Source organism: Thunnus albacares, chromosome 4 (assembly GCF_914725855.1).
Source record: "Thunnus albacares chromosome 4, fThuAlb1.1, whole genome shotgun sequence".
Lineage (NCBI taxonomy): Eukaryota > Metazoa > Chordata > Actinopteri > Scombriformes > Scombridae > Thunnus > Thunnus albacares.
In genome coordinates, this window is record NC_058109.1 from 29386592 (window position 1) to 29409670 (window position 23079).

At 43.0% G+C, this 23079-nt stretch overlaps 2 protein-coding genes across 4 annotated transcripts in view; one reads left to right on the forward strand and one right to left on the reverse strand.

The window, feature by feature from the left end:
* Positions 1–23079, reverse strand: part of zhx3a (zinc fingers and homeoboxes 3a) — a 47317-nt gene continuing 24238 nt past the window's right edge. Inside the window, exons 1-3 of one of the 3 annotated variants that reach the window (XM_044348709.1) lie at positions 13243–13394; positions 2049–4962; positions 1–1513 (exon numbers count right to left, since the gene is read on the reverse strand). In XM_044348709.1, coding sequence (XP_044204644.1) covers positions 1480–1513; positions 2049–4765 — 2751 coding nt within the window. In that variant the 5' untranslated portion in view covers positions 4766–4962; positions 13243–13394 and the 3' untranslated portion in view covers positions 1–1479. Of the gene's footprint in view, positions 1514–2048; positions 4963–13054; positions 13395–23079 lie in introns of those variants that run through there. The other 2 variants (XM_044348706.1, XM_044348708.1) reach the window with 2 other exon arrangements.
* Positions 16097–20396, forward strand: fam83d (family with sequence similarity 83 member D). The gene is made up of 4 exons (XM_044348711.1): positions 16097–16953; positions 18410–18577; positions 18735–18859; positions 18964–20396. Exons 1-4 carry the CDS (start codon positions 16480–16482, stop codon positions 19898–19900), a joined length of 1704 nt encoding a protein of 567 aa, XP_044204646.1. The 5' UTR covers positions 16097–16479; the 3' UTR covers positions 19901–20396.

Genomic DNA, 23079 nt, shown 5'->3' on the forward strand with positions numbered 1-23079 from the left:
CTTGGTGAGTATTCAGTTTATTCTGTAAAGATTCAGAAGTGTAGAAAGGATGATACAACAGTGCTTTATGATCAGACTATTTCATAAAAGTTTTTTTTTTTTTTAAAGTGATCATAACACCGTAAGTCCAGATTCCATTTATCTCGAACCAAAATAAATTTGTAACATTCGACACAAGTGCATACACTGCTGGTAGGAGATCAACCTCCAATTTCACTTTGGATGGTATAGCACCGTTCTTAGCTATTAGCAGCTTGACAAAGATGCAGCTTAATAGGATTCATGTAGTGACTGTATGTTTATATAAACACAAGAAAATTCAGAGGAGAGCAAAGATCTCCTCATTTGGCTCTCTAGCTAGCACAATATCTCACTCTGTCAGTGTCTAGGGATCAAATTGATAATTTTGCTTTAAACAACATTTTGCCAGTAACAATATTTGATACAATTACAGCTTAAAGTTAAACATCTCCAAGTGTACAGAAAGCAGCACAAGTTTTTTTCACAGATATAGACCAACAGTGACCATCAATGCACTGGCATGTTTTTTTTCTTCTTTTTTAAAATCTTTAGGACAGCACAGTAGCTGGAAAGCAAGGTGATGGACAGACAGGTCATATAAACACATGGACAGAGCTGAGTAAGGCAACGTTAGCGTGACAGGCTTCTCTCTGTTCAGTTTGCAGGGCAGTGTAGTGTATTGATCTTGACAGAGCTGTCAATACCTTTACTGTGGGGCAGTGTGATTTTTAGCATTGCTGTCTTCATTAGTGCATTGTATATAGTCTCTTGCGTGTAGCTGAACTGCAAAGTGATCACCAACATTTATACTGATCTAAATAAAACATGTTTGATTGCATCTGGACTTACAGTGACTACAGAAGAGTAAATAGAATTGAAAAACCAAATAACGGAAAAAGTAAAATTCAAGGCAGTGCTGAAGTACTGGTTGCTAAAAAAGTAAAAAATATCACAAAGCCAACAATAACATTTCCTCGACACATCTTTTGTCTGTCCAGTCAGTACAAACCCTCTTTTATAGTGCAGTTTTCAATCATATATATATATTTCTCCCTCTGACCCAAAAACAATATCTCTCGGCCCTATCCTATCCTATCTTCGCTCATTCAAGTCAGTTTTCCAGTCAGTGTGCGTCTTTTCTCATTCTTTTCTTTGATCCCTCGTACTGACCTCATTGTGCACCCTCCCCACACAACCACAAAGAAGCATGAAAGGCTTAAACATCACAGGACTCAAAGGTGAGAAGTTCTTTCTTTTGACGATGGCAGGAAGTGATGGCAGATGGAAGAGGAGGAGGCGGAGGAGGAGGGGTGGGGGGTATTCACAGTTACAGTCAGAGTCCAACGGTCCAGCTACAATCACATCTGCTGTCATTATGAACACTCTTTTTAGACCACGGCCAGGGAGCAAGCCAGCCTTTTAACATCATGTTCCTCTGGCAAGATTGGGCCTGCTTCGTCACACCTCCAGCAGCTCCATCCTCAGGCGATCCCTAACATCAACACACAAACAGGCAAACACAGCATGCACAAATTGAGAAGATGTGATAAAGTGGTGAAGTTCTTGTTGTATTGTAGGTGAGGCACTTTTTGGGAATGAGCATGGTAAAAAGATGCCCGCGCACGGGTTAACTTGCCTCTTGGAAATCCATCCCACCAAAGACAATTGTCATGATTTATTCACATATATTAGCATGCGCTCTCAATCTATAATTCAACGGGCCAGACTCCTACTTATCTAAAAATAGCTTCTTAAACACAGACCTTTGATTGCCTGAATCAGATACGCAGCATGAGTACCTGTACACAATTCTGCTGCTTCCTTTTTACTGTACATCACGCAGCATTGACTACAAACAACAAGCTGTCATGCTTTCATCACTACACCTGGCTTACAGTGTTTTTGTTTTCTTGATTGAAAAATAGCAAAAAAGTAGCAAAATATCACAAGGCATTGTGAATGAGAAATGCATCTTACTTTAGGAGCTTTTATCACACTTTGTAAATCAAGCATTATGACTGAAGTACCTGGCCTGACTGGCATCAGTCTGTTGTTCAATGAGTGACTGACTGGCCACTGGCTGCTGGTGGTCCTCTGCTCTCTCTGACCAGGGATCCTGCAAGACTTCCGGCTGCGCTGACTCCTCAGCTCTGCCTCGCTCGCCGCTCCCCTCGGACCCAATCAGACCCAGCAGCGGTGAGTATGAATCCTGCCATACGACCCGCTGCCCTGAGTTCAGTCCTGCTTCTCCTTCAAGGTGCTTGTTCATGTCTTGCTCAACAAGTTTCTTTTTGGCTGCTGGAGATTCCTTCAGTGACTCTGCTTCAGCGTCTCCGTGACCCCTCATTTCCTCTGATTCTGCTGGTGGTCGCTGATAGGTCTCCAGCCACTTCAGCTGCCCATTCTTGTGGCTGTACCGGCTGTCGCTGAACCAGCGCACCACCTCTGACTTGGGAAGGCCTGTCTGGACGCTTAACTCCTCGTACTGCTGACTGCTGGGCCAGCGGGTGCTGGAGAAAACCTGTCGGAGGATGTGCAGCTGCTGGGGGTTCTTGTTGCCCCAGGGGGGTGAGAATGATGGCTGACTAGCAGACATCTCAGTTATCTCAGACTTCTGTTCCTGATGTAGAATCTCAGGTGTAGTCTCCCCTTCATTCATCTTCAGCCTTTTGAAGTTGATCTTGATGGGGTCAATTTTCATCTCGGGGCAGCTTCTGTCCCCTGCAAAGGGGTCCTCCTCCTTGATGAGTTGCTGTAAGATTGACATGCCTTTTATGGGAAAGTCCTTGTTGCATTTACCCTCATCTAAAATGGATGAGCTGCTGTTTGTAATGACAGTGGTGCTGGTGCTTACAGTTGGGGATTTGCTGGCATGGTTCAGGTTGGGGACACTGTCATTACAAGTAGTACTGGGGTATTCACTGCTAATACTGCTGTTGTTGGTCTTGTGAATGTAGTTGTTGCGTTCGTCGTCGGCCTTTGCGGCATGGGCCTGCTCTTGTGGACTGATGACGCCGCTGTTATGATTGTTACAGGTGACGTTGGATTTGCTGGTGTTATTGATGATCACTTGACTCTTGGTAATGTTTGAACCTTCCAATCCAATTGATAAACTGTTGTTTTTGACGTTTGACAGTTTGCCGTTGGTGTCAGCAACACAGTGCTCATCATTATTGCTAATGTTGGTAGAGCAAGTGGCGATGCTGTTGATGCGGTTGGTCGGGCTGCTGTTGTTCACCGGTTTCCTGGTGACAGTCTCACCACCATTACTACTGCTGGAATAGCTGCTGATGCTGCTGCTACTACTGCAACTACTGCTGCTACTGCTGCTTCGACTGCTGCTGGTGCTACTGACACAAACGCTGCTTCCAGCCATGTCCAGGCCGTGGCCATTGCTCTTGTCTGGCTCCACAGTGGGCTGAGTATTCTTGGTCAGTACCTGTGTTGTTCTGACTATGGGTTGAAACTTCTGGGGGACAATTGGAGTAGAATACGAGACCCTTGTGACATGGGGATTGGTTGACATGCTGGCCTGTGTGGCTATGACTCCACTGGGCCTAGTTTTTATACTGCCATAGGGAACTTTGGCCATCTGAAAGTTTGGTCCTTTTGAGCCTGGATGGGCTGTGACAGTGTGGTGGGTAACAATGTGATTGACGTGCCGTTGTGTAGCAGGTTGCTTTTGAGGTGCTCCACCTTGGAACACGGTATTGAACATCTTCCTCCTGGCCTCTTCGATCTCTTCAGGAGACCAGCTTATGCCCTGCTTGAGCCTTTGGGCAGTAAACCACAGTTTGATCTGCTCTTCAGGGAACTCTGAGACCACCGTTAGGTAGCAGAGTTCTGCTTTGGTCGGGTAAGGAAACTTGCCAAAGGATGTCTTGAGAAAGCTGCTGGTGTCCATGGCAGCATCGTAGGTGGGGATGCTGCTAAGAGGGATCATCACCTTTGGAAGGTCTTTATTGGAATCAGAAGAGGGGGGAGAGTAAAGGGAGGGAGTGTGCTGGTGAAAGACTTGGTTGGACACTGTCGTCGCAATCACATGAGTGACAGTGGTCCTCGGCATAGCTGGGGCGGCAGAAACACCAAGAGCCCCGTTTTGGAGTTCAGGCACATTTTTCAGCATGCTGGGGTCTACATCCTTTCCAGTGTCTTTCTTCCGTACCTCCACGGTGTGAGAAACCACAATCTTTTTGTGTTCTCCCTTGGCTTTCATTATCTTTGCTATTGGTGTTTTGGTGAGGGAGATCCCAGATTCTCTGTAGTCTTCTCTGCTGTCCGTGAAGAGGCTTTGCTCCACAGTTGTGACTCCGTCCCTCTTGTTGACAGTAAGGGAAGCAGTGACCAGGCCCTCCATTATCTTTGGGTGGGCATTAGCATTATGCAGAGCCAGAGCCTCAAAGCGGACGACTGACACCCCACAGTTCAGGCAGTAGAAGGTGGGCTGGGCTCTGAAGTCTAAGTGGCAGTTGTGCATGTGATCCAAAAAGTAGTTTAGATCTCTGGACTCAAAACGGCATGTTGGACAGCTGTATGTACCTCCTTTCTGCATCTCGCTGCCACATTCAGATTTGGAGGAGCTGTGAGAGAAATGGCCAGACTCTTCTCCAGAGATGCTGAGTATGCTATCTTCTGGGATTGTTGGTAGGAGTTCTGGTAGTGAGCCCAGAATGATTTCCTCACGCACATGTTTGGATTTGGATGGTATCATGCAGGGTACAGTGGATTTCCTCTTGCTGGCCATTGTGCAGCTTTGTGTAGATGGGAGAGTGAGTGATTGGTTGTCCGGTATGATGAGAACAGAGGGCGGGTGGATAGTGGAGAGGGTTGAATGGAGTTTAGTGTCATGGACCAGCCACTATGATATCACAGTGTTGCTTCATGCCTTCTGCCACTGTAGGACTCTTGTCACATGGACAACTTTAACAGCTCCCAGGGAACCTGTGAGGAAAAGAGCACAAAAAAAGAGAGAGATTTGTGACTCTTTCAGCACATATTCAATTTAATAATTACAGAAAAAATAAAACGCAGTATGATACAGTAAATAGATAGAAAAAAGGGGGCAAAACATGAGAAAAGAGAGAAATTATTCATCCAACCTGAACATTGTGCAATCGACATAAAACATTTCATGTGTGAATAGTAGATTTATAGTTTATGCTTAAAAAAAATAAAAAAAACATATGAATTATTTATACATTGCATATTACTGTAAGCAGAAGAGATAATAGCCCTGCGCACGGTAATTAGTGTAGGTGGAAATACAGTGTGATAAGTGTAGGTGGTATTTATCAGCAATTACAGCACAGCACTAAAGTAAAAAGTGTAAGGCTTTTCTTTTCAAAAAAAATTAAGGTTTTTTTAAATTAATGTACTGAAAAAGGTAAAGTGGCATCAGAGTTCATTAACAAAATTATTATTTATCTTTTTAAATTACATTCGGCTGATTGCCAAAACACTGAAAAATATTTTCCTTTAAATATATCGAGGGAATCTACAAAGAAAAGGGGCTTTCAATAATGACAGTAATTCACACACACACACACACACACACACACACACCTTCAATCAGTGCAGCCTGTCAGTGTTCTGGTTATTTACTTGGATTTTCAGACTTCTGTCTAGCTGTCACTTTTTATAAATTAAAAAAAAAAGAGACCATGAAAATCAACATAGCCAGAAATGACAGTCTAATCTCAGATATTTGTTGTTTTCTGTGACTGCTGTCATAGGTTTGGCTCTGCTAATTATTGATGGCATGTGTCCACAGAATTATTTTCAGTAAAGCTTCATCATATTAAAATATGTAATTAAACTGTTGGTTTGCACTGAGACCAAAGCTAAGGTGGATACAATGTAAATATGACTTGCTGGGTTTCAAATCAGACCTGGGGTCTTTGTTGCCAGATGCCACCTGCCTCCCTCAAGGAAAGAGTTATTATCAGTAAATAAATATTGTCCACAGACTACCTCGGGGATTTTGCACCTATTGAGTGGGACGTACTTCACTGCTCCGTATGGATAGCGGCACATGTATCTAACCTTACCAGCTGTTTCACATTGTCTGCAACAACCAAAATATGCAAAATTATGCATACAGGTTTGTGTTTGTCTGCAAAAAATATTTAGTACCAATTAACTGTTTTTTTTTTGGGTGGGGTGTCCCTTTTATGTATTTAATATTAAATTTTTTCACATGCACTGGGTTGTACTGTGCTGTCCTTCTTTGGTTTGATATTGTAAAGCAAAAACATAAATTACTTTGCTGTTGAAAGAGAGAATTTTACTGCCACACTTAGCTGTAAGCCTTATGTTTTACATTTGATGGCATTATGTAGTGACAAGAGGAGAAATCAGGTGACTAGTATGAGTGTGTGTATGTGTGTGTGAGTGTGATTGTCTGAAAAGGTTACAACAAACACATCTGAAGCCATTTACAAGCTGCCGACTCAAACCATCTCATCCTACATCTGTTCAACAACAGCATGGCATCGTATGCATGCATACAAACACAATACACAGATCGCTGAGTGCACAAATCCATTAGCAAACCATATCCGCAGGCATCCCCTTCCTATAACGCTCCAGTCCTAAGGATGGATACAGATTGTCTCTGCAATCCTTAACATTTCTGCCCTTTCTTCCCCTTTCGCTCCGGTCAGTGTTTTGTTAGTGATACAGCTGGTTTTTATAATCATTTTAACACTGGAAAGTACAAAACATGAAAAAAAAAAATCAAATCAGATATCAAAGTGGAGATGTAGTTTTGCACCCTCTGCCCTCTGCATGAACTTGTGACACTAACACACACACACACACACACACACACACGCACAAACACGCAGAGCCTCTTGCACATATCTTCCTCTTTGAGACGGGAGAGGTGTTGATGTGTGACATGCTGCTGAAAACTAGTCTCATTCTATCATCATCTATCCTTATCACTCAGTCTTTACCTCTTCCTGCATGCTTATCATCCTGTAAAGAGAACAAATTCACCCACCATACCACCCAAAAACCTTCTTTCTGTTGAAGTCCAGCCTTGCGCAGCATTTTGTTGGTTACAAAGAAAACAATTTCACATACTTTCAACTAATTTTTTTTGGTTGCCACACTGCATTTGTACACACTGAAAAGCTCTTCCGTAGAGTTTCATTTCACTGCATCCACGTGCATGTTCACCATTGCTGGCTGGATGGTAAATAAAAGATGAACCTGTTCCAGAATTAAAAACCTCAAATGACTGCCCAACAGTACACACTGATCCCAGACAGACTATGACGTCCTCCTTGTAACTACCTTTTTTTTTTTTTTTCATTTCTACTGACGGCTGCTGCTTCCTGACAGAAAGAAAAAAAAACTGAAACAAAACAAAACAAAACAAACAGCAAAAAAACTAGGTCACCAGCATCTTATGCAGTAATCCCGGTTCACTGCATCCAGACGTGGGCATGTGCTGTATGTTTTGCCGCCAGAGAGGTCATGATATCCTCTGACGGCACACTCGATTAACCCCTGGTGAGGACACACCGTTCATTCCGTTTGTTCCACTGAAGGAGGGATTTATAAGTCAGCTTTCACACAGCAGGGGGATGTAGTCATGCACATCCGAAACATCTGTGTGAGAGATGCTACTATGCTATAGAACTTTGTGAAAAAGCAGTGTTGGCTCAGTTTAGCTCTGCTGAAGTGATTCATTTTGTTTGTCAGACAGTGGCACTGTTTGCCAGTGTGTTTCACAAAAACTATCAGATGGAAAATAAAATGATGGAGAAGGTAATTTGGTTACGGTGGTGGGCTGTGACTGGTGTAGCAGCCCCCAGAGGGCATGCCGGTCTGTGACGAGATGGCCTAGTACAGAAGCTTCCCTCCCCGAAAGAAACACTCCACTTCCTGCATGAGAAAACCCAAGACAAGCCAAAAGTTGAGAAAGGTTACATAAAGAATCAGGTCACCTATCAAAAGAATGGGCTGCTTTATCTGGCGAGCGAGACGTGCGATCAGACACAAGACAAGGGCTTCCCAGACAGGGAGCCATTGAATGGTTCTCTCTGAAAAGCCAGGCCTTGTGTTTCAGCGGCGAGGTAGACAACGCTCAGACGATCACTGTCCCCTGTGTGTCGTATGTCCTCGCGCTGGCACTGGCTCCGTAGCACAGGGGGGAGGAAACTCTTTTCATCTCCGCAGACCAGGGGAGTCATATCTGAAGTGAGGGAAAGTGGCAGAGCTCTCAGGCGCGCTTTCCGAACACCCACGCTCAGCGTAAGCATGGGGCCTTGTTCGCTGAACTAAAACCGCGATTGAACCATTCAACTTTTCAAAAACAAGCGTTTCAAAACAAATTGGATTAGGCTAGGTTTAAATTCTGATGGGGTTTATACGTTCCGCCTGATTTAATAGCAGCTTTAAGATTTACAGGAGGGCCTCCCTTATGTGCTCTTACGCTGTCATTTCCATGACAATATTATATTTACATCTCATTAATATTTAATTAAATGCTCTATACTTTTACATGGCTGAGTGTGCTGCTCCCATCTCAGCAAACCAATTGAAAAAAAGCAGCATGTATTCCCTTTCATCACCTCATAAACTGCTGCAGTAATTACAATATTACAACACGAAAAACATGCCCAATCTACAGCGAGCTGCTACCAGCGGAAAGGGAGGCGAGGCTGCAAAGTGGTTGCTAGACATTAAAATTTAATTCAAAACAGTCCAATGATTCAGATACTCCCAGATTGTTGGGTCACCTACAGTTGACATTAACAAACAGAGATTGGTGTTTTTGCTGTGCAGCTTGTCACATGAATGAGAGCGTGAAGGCTGGAGAAGGAGGAGGAGGAGGAGGAGGAGGAAGGACAAAGGAAGACAAAACTCAGACATTTGGGAGTGAAGTGAGAGGATGACTGATGATGATGACAGGCTGCGCTGTTTCAATATTCCTCCCCGCTGACACCTCGTAGGCACACATCTACACACACTCCCTCCTCACCTCTGCAACATTTAGCACCTGCATCACTCTGAAATCTTTCTCTTTGAACTGAATAGCTGGCAAGGAGTCTCTTGATGCGACAGTCGCAGAAGAGCTTTAAAAAAAATAAATAAATAATTTTTTTTTTTTAAAAATCTCTCACTTATGACAATATTTGTTTTGCGTATAATTTGCTTTGACAGTGATCCGCGCCTGTCTTGTGAGCCTGCTTCAAAAAATCTGCCAAAAAAATGACCGGGCGTCCGCTGGGAGTTGGGGCAGAGAGGGGAAATCCTGACAGATACATTTGAATGATCAAAAAATCTGTTTAGCTGGAACATTTTCTGCCAAATGTCCATTAAATAGATTAATGTCATGTGAGTGGATCAGCTGGACACCTAAATATAAGCCAGAGACAGAGAGCAATTACTGTCTTGCACAGAGAAGAGATTGGGAACAATGGCGCCTCATTTATAAGGGAAACGTGATCCAGCGCTGGGAGCCTTTAGACGGCTGACTGTCGAATTGCGATTGTTCTGTTTCCTGCGTGTCTGGGTGTCTCCTGTGTCCATCATGCTGCCAGCGTGGACTAGTGTGTTTTTTTTTTTTTTTTTTTTTTTTACAGTAAGAGTGGACAGATTTCAGTTTGGGGGCATCTTTGTGCGTGTGTGTCACTGTACGCCTGCCAGCATGAATAAGTGTTGGGCTCCAGTGTTACGTGTGCTGAAAAACAATTCAGAGTCATCAGGGTCATTAGCACAGTGCTAATACAGCACACGAGTCCACAGCGTCTTCACAGCCTGGTCAGCTGAAGACCCGCCGTGGCTTCAGAGTGCAGTCTCCGTCTCCACTGCGGGATCTTTTTTTTTTTTTTTTTGTTTCTACATGGGTGTGTTTGTGTGCGTATTAGTGTCTGAATGTCTGAGACGCAGGTGTTGTCAGCCATCTCGTCCTCCTCCTTCTCCTCCTCCTCCTCACTCACACACACACACACACACACACACACACACACACACACACACACACACACACCAAACCCCCCTTACCTCCATGACTGCAGCCTCGTCCACTGGGAGACCGGTCGGTGGTGCCACTCATGTGTTAACATCGCCATGGCAACCCCTCTCTTCCCCTTGCCCACCACGCCACACACACAGCGGAGTCACTCGCCCACACCCACCAACCTCAAGACACACACACGCATACACACCGAATTCCTTGGACTGCATCCGGTGCAGGACAAACTTAATCCACATGCCCTGCCAGCCATCTTTGAAAAGTCCATTCATGGTTCAAGTCTCTTTCAGATAACTTTGGGTGAGGTCCATAGCAACGACTTTGCTTTTTCTTCCTCAAGTCATGTAGTAACAACACAAAAATCCCTGCTCCACTGTTCTTATGTTTATGACAGGCGCTGATGAAAGAAATATTGCTGCAGTACAGGCTGGAAATGACCTCCTGTCAGTGTTATTGTCTTGCTAAATCCGTGCAGAGGCCTGCAGACTGAGGCGCTACAGTACACACCTCCTGCACTCTGCCAGTCTGCGCATCTTTGCTTCATGGTCCTGTTTTGTGTTAGGGTGAGCGCTCACTGTTGAAATCGTACATTGTTCTCCAAACCCTTCTATCTGTGGCCCAGATGAATGACAGACAAATAAACCATGGAGCACAGAGAAAAAAATTCTGAGTCATGCATCCTTTTACATCACTTTTGATGAATAACTTTTTCAGTTCTGTAGCCAAGACTACAGGCATTCATTTGGCAACTTAAGAAGAAAAGGAAGAAAGATGGCGGCGTACTGCACATTGTACTGTCCATCCTAAAATGGCTGACATCACAGCCTCCTTTAACTGCCAAAGCCTGGCAAATACCAGCTCCTGCTGACCAAACCTTTCTTACATGGGACAGAGAAAGTGGCAGGGGCTCTTTCCCCAATAGCCCTGAGGTCCACACCCCCCCCCCCCCCCCCCCTCTCCCTCCGTCAGTGCACAGGCGTTTCTTTTGGTTGGAACTGTGCAAACATGCTGTTTTAGTGGGGCTTTTGAGCGGTCTGGGCTTCGATACGGCATTGGTCCGATGACAAAAGATATACCAAAAAGGCTGAAAGACCCAAATAAAACTAAACCTTTATAAGACGCCGTCCTTTTTGGTGGGAAAAATAGGACTTGGGATTGTGTTTCAGAGAATTTTCTGAGAGGATTGTGAGGTATGCCGCTATCATGAATGCTTGTTTGTATAAAAACGGCTGGAAAATAGATCTGGTTGGCATTAGATAGATGATTTTCTTCTCTGAACTCAAGGAATGTTATACACTCCATGTCAGCTAAATCTGCAAATCATGACCATATGACCTTCCTCGGTATTCTCTGGCAGGGGATTCATTTTGAGCAGTGGGAGGCACACACAAACATAATATCTACAGTAAGCGCTGTTAAGAATTCAGAGAACTGGATCCTGAAAAGTACAGTATTCCAGGTATATGAGGGGTGGCATGTGCAGACGCTGCTTTGTGATAGGGGGGAGTGGGCACTCTTGGCCCACTACATTGTGTCTGTGTGTACAAACACTCCGTTGTGGCCATAACGAAAACTGTGAGCTGTGCCTAATTGCAGGGAGTGAGGGATGAAAGGCAATATGCCTGGCCTCATTAAAGCAGTTCCGAGAAGGGAGATGGAAGACCGTTCCCAGGGATCCACAAAGGGAATTGACATTCCCCCAGTGTAAGCGTCCTGCTGGAGTGAAAACCTCCACACACACTGAACTCACTGGGCCAAGCTGAACCCGGTCTGCCGGAGCTCTCGCAGCGAGAGCTCATTTACCTTTGTTTTGCCGGTCATCACACACGCCTGCAAATTAACTATCGGAGTGCAGAAATGTCCACTGGAGACTGGACTGTACTCTACTTAGACCAAACACCCACTCTTACAGGAAAACCTCAATGGCAGAAGTGTTGCGCAGTCATTTCCATGACCTACATTATATGTAACAAGCTTACATGGTTAAATAATTAAAGTACATTCCAAAAATTGCCAATGAATCATGCTTGTCTAGCTGGCCTGGCTGCTATGATTAATTTGGGGTTTCTCTCTTGCGTTATGGACAGTGCACCCAACATATTACACAGAGGCAACATTAGTCAGCACAGAGGTCCCTCCCCTAAGGCAGAGGGAGACACATGGCATTCAAAGCTGGGTCAATATTTATGTACAGATTGAAAATGTGACTGTACAGGAACTGATATTTTCAACAGAATGCCTCACTGATAATCCACAGTTTGCATAATATGCGCGGGTTCTGGAAATAAGCAGCTCTACTTACTGTACTGTATATGTTTCAATGTGTGTGTGTGTGTGTGTGTGTGAGTGAGAGAGAGAGAGAGAGTAGGGCAGCAGCACATGTTGGTAGGAGGAAGAGGAGGAAATGAAAGAAAACGAGTCCTGTGCATAGAGATACAGGCCTACCTTTCTGCTCTGGCAAGAGGAAGAAATTTGTAGAGAGTGAGAGATCAGTAGATGAAAATTGATACTTGGCGTGCAGTTTGGACATCTATGGACTCTATGGGCTTCTTATATCAGTCAATAAGCTTGCTATAGCACTGTGTTCAGAAGTCTTTCACAACTAAAAGCACTCACTCTCACAGCACAGTGGGGAAATACAGCGCGTTGTGCAATAAAATAAGCAGATACGCCACATTGTATAGCGCGAGAAGGAGCGCAAATTCAGCCAGACGGAGGATCCGTTGTTGTAACTGTAACAAACTGACGAGTTAACCCGTTTCGCTCCATTCACAAGACTGTGGGGCAACACACTGCCTCGGAGCCTACAAGGCGATCTGGCACCCTATATAACCTTATGAATATTCCCAAAAATCCTCCACCCCCTCCTCCACCTACTGTCGCCATTTTATACATTGGCGACTTCATATAAACTGCTTTGACTACAGCACCAGATGAAAATTCAATATTCAATAGCGAGACATAATTCCAGTAAACAACTTTGGAGATCGCACCTCGTCAATAATGAGAGGTATTCGCGTTTCGGAAGAGTAGATGTGTCCTTACCTCAACAGTCGGTGGGAAAAAATGGAATCCGACATTAATATATAAATGAATAATATTGGATTAGCTCCGATCGTTGCGCTTTGAGAAGAAGAGGAGGCGAGCAGGGGGTGGGAGCTCTCCTCAAGTGAACCCGGTGAACTGGCGTGAACCCGTCAGTGACCACGGCAAGGTACATTACATTACATTACCTTTCCACCCCTCAGCCACACTGTATGGAGACGGCAAAACAACTATGGTCGGCGGTGCAGGACGAGGCAGCTCCAAAAAAATTATAGCGAGTGTATTTCCTATGAACACGTGATTCGGAGCGTCATCCAAAATCCAAAAGCCCTTTCATCTAAAATTTTGGAGAGGGGCGGGGATGAGATTGGGGATGTGTGTGTGTGTGTGTGTGTGTGTGTGTGTGTGTGTGTGTGTGTGTGAGAGAGAGAGAGAGAGAGAGAGAGAGTGTGCGTGTGTGTGTGTGAGGGGAGAGGGGGGTGGGGGGGTACGTATACTGAGCCCAGTGCACATTTGGGTATGTCGTTATAGGGGTAGTGCTCTAACAGATTGGGTTATACATAGCTACAATGGCGCCGCGAAGCAGGCTGAACAGATGGATTGTATTGTGTAAATTTGGGATTTAACAGGAGTTCAGTGATCTGCAGTTTCAGTGAGCTTCATCACCCAAAAGGTCTTCTTAATTAGGTCACATATTTTTTCAATAGATGCCCGCCGTCTTTAGAAAAAAAAATCTCTTGATGGGCTACTATGAATATTAACACTTGTGGGAATTGTCATTTTAAGCACAGGCCTATTAGCGTGCCGGCTTAAAATAGACTTTTAACGCACACGCGTAATAGTAGCAGACCAATTTACGCAGATGCACAGCAAATCCAGACTTGTTGTTAACGGCTGTTTTTATAGTTTAACAAAAGAGGACATGTTTATTTGAAATATATAACCAATGCTAGTTATGTCTTGTTGTGTAGGATAGTTTTTATACGACCGTGACCCTCATGACCTTGTTGGCCTTCTGTGCGTAAAAGCGCATTAAGAGCGCAGAAGCCCAAAACTGGAACAGACATGTTTAGAATAAGTGTCTAATAGAAAACAGATTAACGGCAAAATAACTATGGTAAACATTTCAGGATAAGAAAACATATCAATTAATATCAACAAGACAAAGTAGCGTACAAATATAACGTTAAGTATGATAAAGTCGTTATTATCTCGTCTCATTATACTTAAGAATACCGAAGTAAAACAGATTTAGTCAGACAGACGTGTACAGTATGTAATGTGTGACAGGAAGGGGGACTATCGCATGAGGCCTACAACATGCAACATATTAACACGTTAAACGTCCGCTGTGATTTACAAACATATAGGACCAATACTATGGAGCCATCCGGCATTTAGGAAACATGGAGGATTGGATTGGCTCTTCCCTCCCAGTTTGTCCTGACTGAGTTCAGACGTTGCCTGTAGCTGTGGCTGTGTACAGTACAGTCAGTTAAAACAAAGATTATCTATCAGGAAGATGAATCACTCAACAGTAAAACAAAAACCCAGACCCTGGTCCCGGTCTGCAGAAGTGAGACGTGTAGTCGTGCATAAGCTGATATAGAAGATGGGGTTAAAAGACATTTGTTTCAAATGTGACCTAATTTAACTTTTGTTGTTACATACTATGTCTATATATAAAGTGTTCGCACTCTGTGTTATCTATTAGACTGAGGGTGTGGTGAGAGCAGTGAGCTGTTGTTAGGTTCCTTTAGTTTGTGGCCATGTCTTCATGCAGGCCCATGCACAAGATATTATGAATGTGCAGTACAAATATAAAGGTCTCAAAACAATACACAGAGCAGACATTATGTTTTGGTTTTTATTTTCTTCTAAATGAAAAACTCAGTGCTTTAACCATGTTGTTTTTAAGGTTCTGGGTTTACAGATTAGTTTCTCTTCTTCTGATATGTTTTTCTGGCAAACTAGATACTACAAGATGTAATACTGCAACATACTGTCAATACAACATACTTTATTTGAGATGAAACTTCAGGTTTTGGAGCTAATTCTAACGCTGAATTTCATGTGACCATCAGTCACCACAGGGTTCACCAAATCTACTTCAAGTCTAGTTGGCATGTAAGTTTTTAAGCATTTTGAGTTGTATTTTGTGTATGAAAGGTGAGTATATATTTTATTATTATTAACTACCCACTTCCAGAATTAATGTGTAAATAGTCTTCACCGGATATGCCCAGCTAGTCAATAAATTATTCTGCACAAGGTAACCTGATACCGAAGAGGAGTTTATTATTATTTATAGGCCTTTTCAGGAAAACTTGTCATAGGAAAACATATATATTGTCTTCAAATCATAATCTACTTTTCACAGTTTGTCTGTCTGTACTGAGTGTGACTCCTAGTTTGATCGGTGAGTTATCGAGCAGCAGGCAGCATCAATCTGTTGCTATGGTTACAAGGTTAGAACAGTAGTTTGATTGTTGAGCACATCCTTGTTTGAGATGTACTAGTATATGAATTTAATGCATACATTTTCTGTAACTATGGCATAACTGTGAATATCCCCAACAGTCTCGTGGCAGTGTGTGTGATAGGCCTTTAAAAACTTGTGTATTAAATTTATAGATTTAAATGTTTTCATGATACATTTGTACACTGATATGCATTGTGCTTTTCTTGCAATCCATGTTTGTTAGACATCCATGGCTGGAAGCATTTTACAATAAAAATCTGAACAGCGGTCTTTATGCAACACTGTTTTTTAGCACTGTAAACAAACAAGACCGCTGATAAGCTACCGGCTTCATGAATTTAAACAGTGTGAGTCAGTGGCTTAAATTTCGAGGGAAATCTGAAGAGGGGAGTGCTCTTCTTCACTTCAAACTGCCTCAAGATTGGAGTTTCTTGTGGTGAAAGATGGTGAACGAGTGAAAGACAGATGGTTGAAAAAAACACTTTATATGTGTTTATCTTGTTCTCTAGTGATAAAGAAACCCCTGCCAGAAAGCCATTGTCTGTGAAGCAAATGCTGAGTTTGTTTTTAGTAAACACACTCAAGTGCTAGTTTGAAGCTACAAGGAATCACAACACCCGTGATATCCGGGAAAAGCAGCAGAGTGAGAGCTCTCTCCTCTCCGCTGCTCTCTGCGGTGTAACCGGATCAGGGCAGAGCAGAGGGACCAAGAGGGACGGGCAGGAGGCTTGTTTGCCTCCAAATGAGCCAATGAGACCGGCTTTACATTAGACTGACAGCCCGATTCGACGAGCCCGGAGACGCCAATCTGGTTTGACTACTATCCGACAGCCAATACCGATCCACGACCGACAGGAACGGAGGGAAACTACAAAATACGAATTTGTCTTCCTGTAGGTCAAAACGTTACCTGCCACCTGTGGGACGGTGGAGGCTGTTAGAGATGGCCCTGTCTCAGTGTCTAGAGGACTCACCTTTGAGGTTGGGTTCAAAACAAGCCGGGGGCAACGACCTGAACCTGCAGGAGGTGTATAACGAGACCCACCGGCTGGCTTTGGAGGAGCTGCTGTCAGGAGGGGTCGACAGCTTCCAGGACTTCCTCAGGAAAGAGAGGGTCCCCAACTTTCTGTCGGACGATGAGGTCCAACGGATCAGGAGCGCCACCGTGGCCCCGCGGTGCGTGTCCTTCTACGGAGAGGACCAGGTGCTGGAGCAGTCGCAGGACTGCTCCTCCGTCACCTATTTCCCCGAGGTATCGGACGTGGAGCCGCCGCTGCTGGAGATGGGCTGGCCCGCCTTCACCACTGGCTCCTACCGGGGAGTCACACGGGCCGTGGCGTACTTCCAGCCCAGCTACGGGGCGTGCATCTACAGCTGCAAGGAGGCTGCGAGGCGCATGATTAAAAGTGCCAGAGAGGTACGAACCAAGAAAATATGGAAAACACATACTGGTTTACCTAATATTTAACTTTTATTATTCTTTATAATTTGGCAACGCCCTTAACAAATGTTTACCATATTGTGTCAGTGTTTTTGACATTCCTAAATGGACATACTGTAAAATATCTACTTGTTATCTATTTCTAATGTCCCATTATTTCATATTGGAATATAGTTCATATGGTATTTTCTGGGCCTAAAGACAACAGTGGTAACAATGACAGCATGGCTTTGTGTATCATCCTAAAACGGGATTATTAGTTTTGGCTCTTTGTCAAATTCAGAGAGATATTTTATCAAATGGTCCCCAACCACAAATAAGTTAGACTGAGTGTGTATGTATGTCAGTTATTTAAAAATATTGGAGGGAAAACTCAAATGCTCTTTGTATACACGCCACATTGTCCCCATGGAATTTCTTTGATCAGTCTTCATTTTAGAAGCTCAGCTTTTTGAAATCCTGATTTAAAAAAAAAATGACCAAAAAGATAAAACAAAGAAAAACAGATCATGAATATTCATGCTGATGTTCCTGACGGGAGCTGTCAGTCCAGCCTCTGGTTTTGAAAAGAAACATTCCAGCTTGAAAGCAGTCTGCGGCTTCAGCAGCACCTCAGGCCTGTGTAGGGCCTGCGTACCAGATGTGCCTCGACTTGCTCTGCTCCCCTCCATGAAAGTTTGCAAGACCTCTTTCATTAGCGAGCTCTAGTTTAAACATTCTCTAGCTTAGAGCTAAAAGGTGGTGGTATATTAGTGTGCTGGCAAGCGATTGAAACCTTAGAAAAATATTCTCATCCAAGTTTAACCGTAAGATTGTCTGTCCTTTTTGTAATGTAAAACCCCTCACTGCACACAGCCTTTATTGTGCGAGGAGGCGACTGACTGTAACGACACACCGGGCTGGTCAGCCTGGTTTCACTCTATTTTTGCACATTTTCTTAAAAACAAGCATCCACACAGTGTCATCCAAATAAGGTGGGGAACTCTGGACAAAGCTGCATGTGGATAACACCAGTTTGAAGCAATAAATCGGAGATATGTAAACATCCGTGTCTAATCCTCCACACACAACCTTTACAACAGCATGTGAAATTCCATTCCTCCTCACATAAAAACAGAGATCTCAGTGCAAAACAAAGCTCGGGGAAAATGGAGGCCTGCCCTACAGTGCACCTACTTGTCTCCTGTATAAAAGTAATTTGTTTGCTGACCAAGCGTTACTGCGGATTGCCATGGTAACAGACCACAGTCAATAGAAAGCTCATCAGCACACGCATTACAGGCAGTGTGTCTGCGAGAGATTCGCAGCTCTGTTTGAATAAGGCCTTGCATTTGATAATAATGAAAACACAATCATGTGCTACATCTGGGCGAGCACAGCTGCAGCCCTAAAAGGAATTCTATTATATTACCTCTGTAATTTTCCACTGCAGGTGATTGCCATAGTTACAGACTCCCTGACAGACCTGGATATCTTTAAAGATCTTCAGGAGGCATGCTCCAGCCGCAAAGTCCCTGTCTACATCCTGCTGGACCAATCAGGTGCTCCCGCGTTCCTCAAGATGTGCAGAAATGTCGGTGTTTGCTTGGATGACCTTCGGGTATGTGGTTGGTTCAGTAAAGCTGGGTGTGGCTCTGTGTGCACAACACAAACATCAGACAGCATCGAATTAAAATATGCCTTCCAAGATTTGGTGTGACTGGGTGAGTCTGAACTGATCTCTCACTCCTGTGCTTTCTCTTTTTTAATCCTTAAAGCAAATGAGAGTGAGAACCATAACTGGTACAACATATTACATGAGATCAGGAGCACGGATTACTGGCGAGGTTCATGAGAGGTTCATGTTGATTGATGGAACCAGAGTGGCTACAGGTTCCTACAGGTAACAGCCTGCTAAACATTTTACCTCAAGTCAAATAAAACATCATGTGCTTTAGATGGCTAATAAATGTCATGCATGTTGTTTAATCTTGTTCCTGTGTGCAGGTTCAACTGGACCGATGGCAAACTGAACAGCAGCAACCTGATCGAGCTTTCCGGTCAGATAACAGAGAAATTTGACGAGGAGTTCCGGATCCTCTATGCCCAGTCTCTACCTATAAACACTCAGGGACCTCCAAGTGTTCGAAACAGCGGCATCTACGAACACCTGCTCATCAAAAACCCAGTCACCTCCTCCCCTCACCCGGCCAGGGAGAGGCCTGTAGAGCCGGTGTGTCTGACCAGCACGCCCAGCCGTAAGCCCCCAACCTCAGCGGTGGAGCTGCCGGGTGAACCCTCAACTGAAGAGGCGGGTCTTAAAGCCACCCCAGCGTCCGACACGTCCACCATAGGTGAGGACTGGGCGGAGGAGCAGCACTTAAAGGAGGAGATCCTGGCTGGTAGCACCGCTCTGAGCTTCCCTGCAGACAAGGTAGCAGAAAGAGAGCTAATGACCCCCAGCACTGTGTCCTGCCACGTCTCAACTCAGACCAGTTGGTCGGTGGCAGACGGAGACATCCAGACTGACCTTCAGCTCACACAACAACCCAACCTCATCCTATCCGACACCTCCACCACCACCACCCAGAGCCAGAGCCAGAGCCAGAACCAGAGCCAGGACACCTCTTCCTCCTCCGCTTATCCCAAACAGACCTCACCCACCCCGGCAGCTCCAGACGACACCTTGAAGGGCTGCTTCGACAAGCTGTCCAAAGAACGCCAACACTACTACTCAACCATCCGCTTCAAGCTGGAGCACATGGTGACCTCCCTGTCCCAAAGGCGAGAGCTCGCGGACGTCACCAACATGACTCAGTGGCCTGGCACTTCCAGCAGGCAGAAGGTACACAAAGACTGTGGGCAGGGACCGAACCCCAGCCTGCGTGTTGAAAGTGTGGGCACAGGCACGGGCACATGGCCAAGAGCCAGATGTGTATACTAGTTTGTCTCTGGCTTCAGGGATTTCGTTGACAGAGGGTTTTTAGGGAAAGAGCTGTTGCAAAGTTTCTTGTGGGTCTTCTGTTTCAAATAAACGGTTTTAGCTTATGCAGTAGAATTTCAGCTTTATTCTATTTGTTATTATTTTCTGCAGTGCCTGCTTTTGTCCTTTTTAGTTGCTGTGTTCTGTCCATGTCGAAGCAATTTTTGGTGTAATGGTAATGCAGAATTGTAATTGACATTAACATCTTGCAGAAATCATAGACACCGTGCAATAATCACTTTTTGACCATGTCAGTTTAATGAATATCATTTGCTGAGGCGGTTAAGACTGGATAATATCTGCTGTTGTGTGAGTGAAAATGCATCAAAGTGCTCATGTGTTTATGTGATGACTGTTTTGGTTATTTAAATCAAAATTGACTACTGTAACTGCATCTGAGCATCATTCCAAAGAGCTCTCACTGTGCCTTAATAATAAATAAGGTTGTATTTTGCTAGATGAGTGTGTATTTTTTGTCCCTCTGCCTTCGTGTTCACTTTGAGCTCAATTGCAATCAAATTCTTGTGAAGAATAGCTTAAAAAATATTTGCACAGAAGTTCCAGGATACACATGGAAGCGAAACAGGCCAAAGCGACTTCACAAAGAGAATGAGCACCTGCGCCTTATGCACTGCAGTTCCTACATGCAATTAGTTAAGAGACAGCATCTGTGATACTGGCACCTCTGCTGATTACGTTGCCAATCACAGTTGCTGTCCAGGGTGAATTTGGAGAGAAGGAGCTCTGTCATAGATCACAAGCATAGATTAGGATGAATGCTAAATGAACGCTTCTTTACACACACACAGATGGGACTTTACAACTGCTGACTCCTTGCTATTATATTAAGTTTTATATTCATTTTCCACAGATTCTTAAAAGCACTTTTTAAGCAGAAGTGAAGAAGGGGGCTGGAATTTGTGCAAAGCTCCATATTAGCAACAATATACTTAAAGTTTTTCTGAATCTCCACATAATTTAAATTATGGCTTTACATGGGCGCCATGTGCTGCTGAGCCTGGCACGAACAGTGTTTTAATCTTTATATCTTGCACTTAAGCACAAAGGTCCTGCTGTGAATGATCAAAACACGTCTTGGCTCTAGTAGTGAGAAGTGTGTTCAGAGTGTACTGAGTTATAAATGTATTACCTGGAGATTTATGTGACTAATGTTTAACTATATTGAGGAAATGAGGTGTAACTATTCCATATCAAGATGTGCAGATGGTTTTATGGGAGAAAACGACCTGTTGGATCTTTTCAGGACATTGATGGACAGCAAGTACCAGCAGGCGATCAAAAGATTGTGCTTACAGATGAAGAACAAAGAGTGGAAGTGCAGTTCAGTATCTTCAAATGTAGGAAAAAATGTACTGAGTCATGTTTTAATGAAAACATCCTGCTATTTACTGTATAATTGAATGTACTGTAGACAGTGCATTGTAGTTATAAGTAAGTTATACATAGAGACATATAGAAACAGCTATATTGAACAAAAGAATTGCATATGACGATGTAAAAAGGCTGCATTTGAAACATTTTTGCTTTTCTAACAGAGTACAGACAGGAACAGTGAGCTGACAGCTCGGCCAATATTTCGAAATACTGTAGATGAACAACCTGATGATGAAACACTTCTTTGTAAAAACATTACTTATAATATGTACTTTTTTATACTATTACATTTAATATTATTCATATATTGTAGAAATTTAACAAATTTTTATATATATACATATATATATCCAAAGGTTTATATATTATATTTTAATAGAGTTCTTCTCAAAATCAAGGCAGATACAGACATGATTTTTTATGATGGCTTTTGTACTTGAGTACAGTTAAGAGGTGTATTATTCTACTTTCTTCTTCAACTTCACTACATTTAAGAGGCAAATATAGTACTTTTTTTTACTCCACTACATTTATGTGACAATTACAGTTACTTTACAGATTAAAATTATATATACCAAATATGATCTAGATTAGGGGTGCAACTAACATTTTTTTTATTGTCCTTTAATGTGACAATCATTTTCTTAATTAGTAATTGGTTAATTGTATTCAACGTCAGAAAATAGCAAAGAAATACCCATTGAATTTACAAAGAGAGTCCAAAGTGGTGTCTTCAAATGTTTTCTTATGTCCAAACCCCCAAAATATTCACATTACAATGATACAGTAAAGTAAAAGAAGAATACAGTAAAGAAGCAAACTCTCACAGTGGAGAGGTTGCAACCAGAGAATTGTTGGCAATTCTGCTTGAAAAACGAAACAAGTATTTGATTATAAATATAGTTATTTATATAGTGCTTTTTGTCATCAACTAATCATTTCAGTTCTACTATAAACAGAGTTGGGTGACTATACCCGACTGTACATAAAGTAGTTAAATTTAGCTCCACCTTGATCAGCTGCAACATTAAAATGCTACATAATGCATCAGTGACAGTGATCCAATGATATATAACAGCATAATGACATATAACAAAATTTAATTTTAATTTTGATATTTTAATGCATTTAGCTGATATTTATACTGATACTTTTATTTGAATAACATCTTGAATGCAAGACTTTTACTTGTATTTTTACATTGTGTTACATCAACTGAAGTAAAGGATCTGCGTAAAAGTCTTCCGCCACTGATGTTCCTATTGATGGTCACAGACCTGGCTTACCCAATATCAATTAATTAAATTATTGGTTAATTGTAGTTTCATTCATATTGTCTGATACTGTGTGTTGTTTTTGAAAGAAATGTACAAAAATGTTGTATATTGTATTATAATATATATAATATATATAATATTATAATAACCTCTGACTATAAAATATTGCAGTGAACTACAACTTTAGCAATGAATTTAAAAACAGTGTGTTATAAATATTTTTCATTTACAACATGCCACCTTATTGCCACTAAGACCTGATACAGCCTACACTTCACACTATTACATGGCAGTAAGGTGAGAACAGCAGGCCCTCCAGCGGCTCCTCCTGTGGTGTGTGCGTCTCCTACCAGGCAAACACATCAAAAGCCTCTGCATTCATTATGTAAAATGGCGCAGCTGAAGGGGATTGATCTACAAGTAAATACAATGGTGGTAATATGTGAGAGAATGGTATTCGATTTTAAT

Coding starts and splice junctions, on each gene's coding strand:
- fam83d (XM_044348711.1), top strand. CDS start 16,480: ATGGCCCTGTCTCAGTGTCTAGAGGACTCACCTTTGAGGTTGGGTTCA. Junction 16,954..18,409: donor TGATTAAAAGTGCCAGAGAG/GTACGAACCAAG, acceptor TTTCCACTGCAG/GTGATTGCCATAGTTACAGA. Junction 18,860..18,963: donor GTGGCTACAGGTTCCTACAG/GTAACAGCCTGC, acceptor TCCTGTGTGCAG/GTTCAACTGGACCGATGGCA.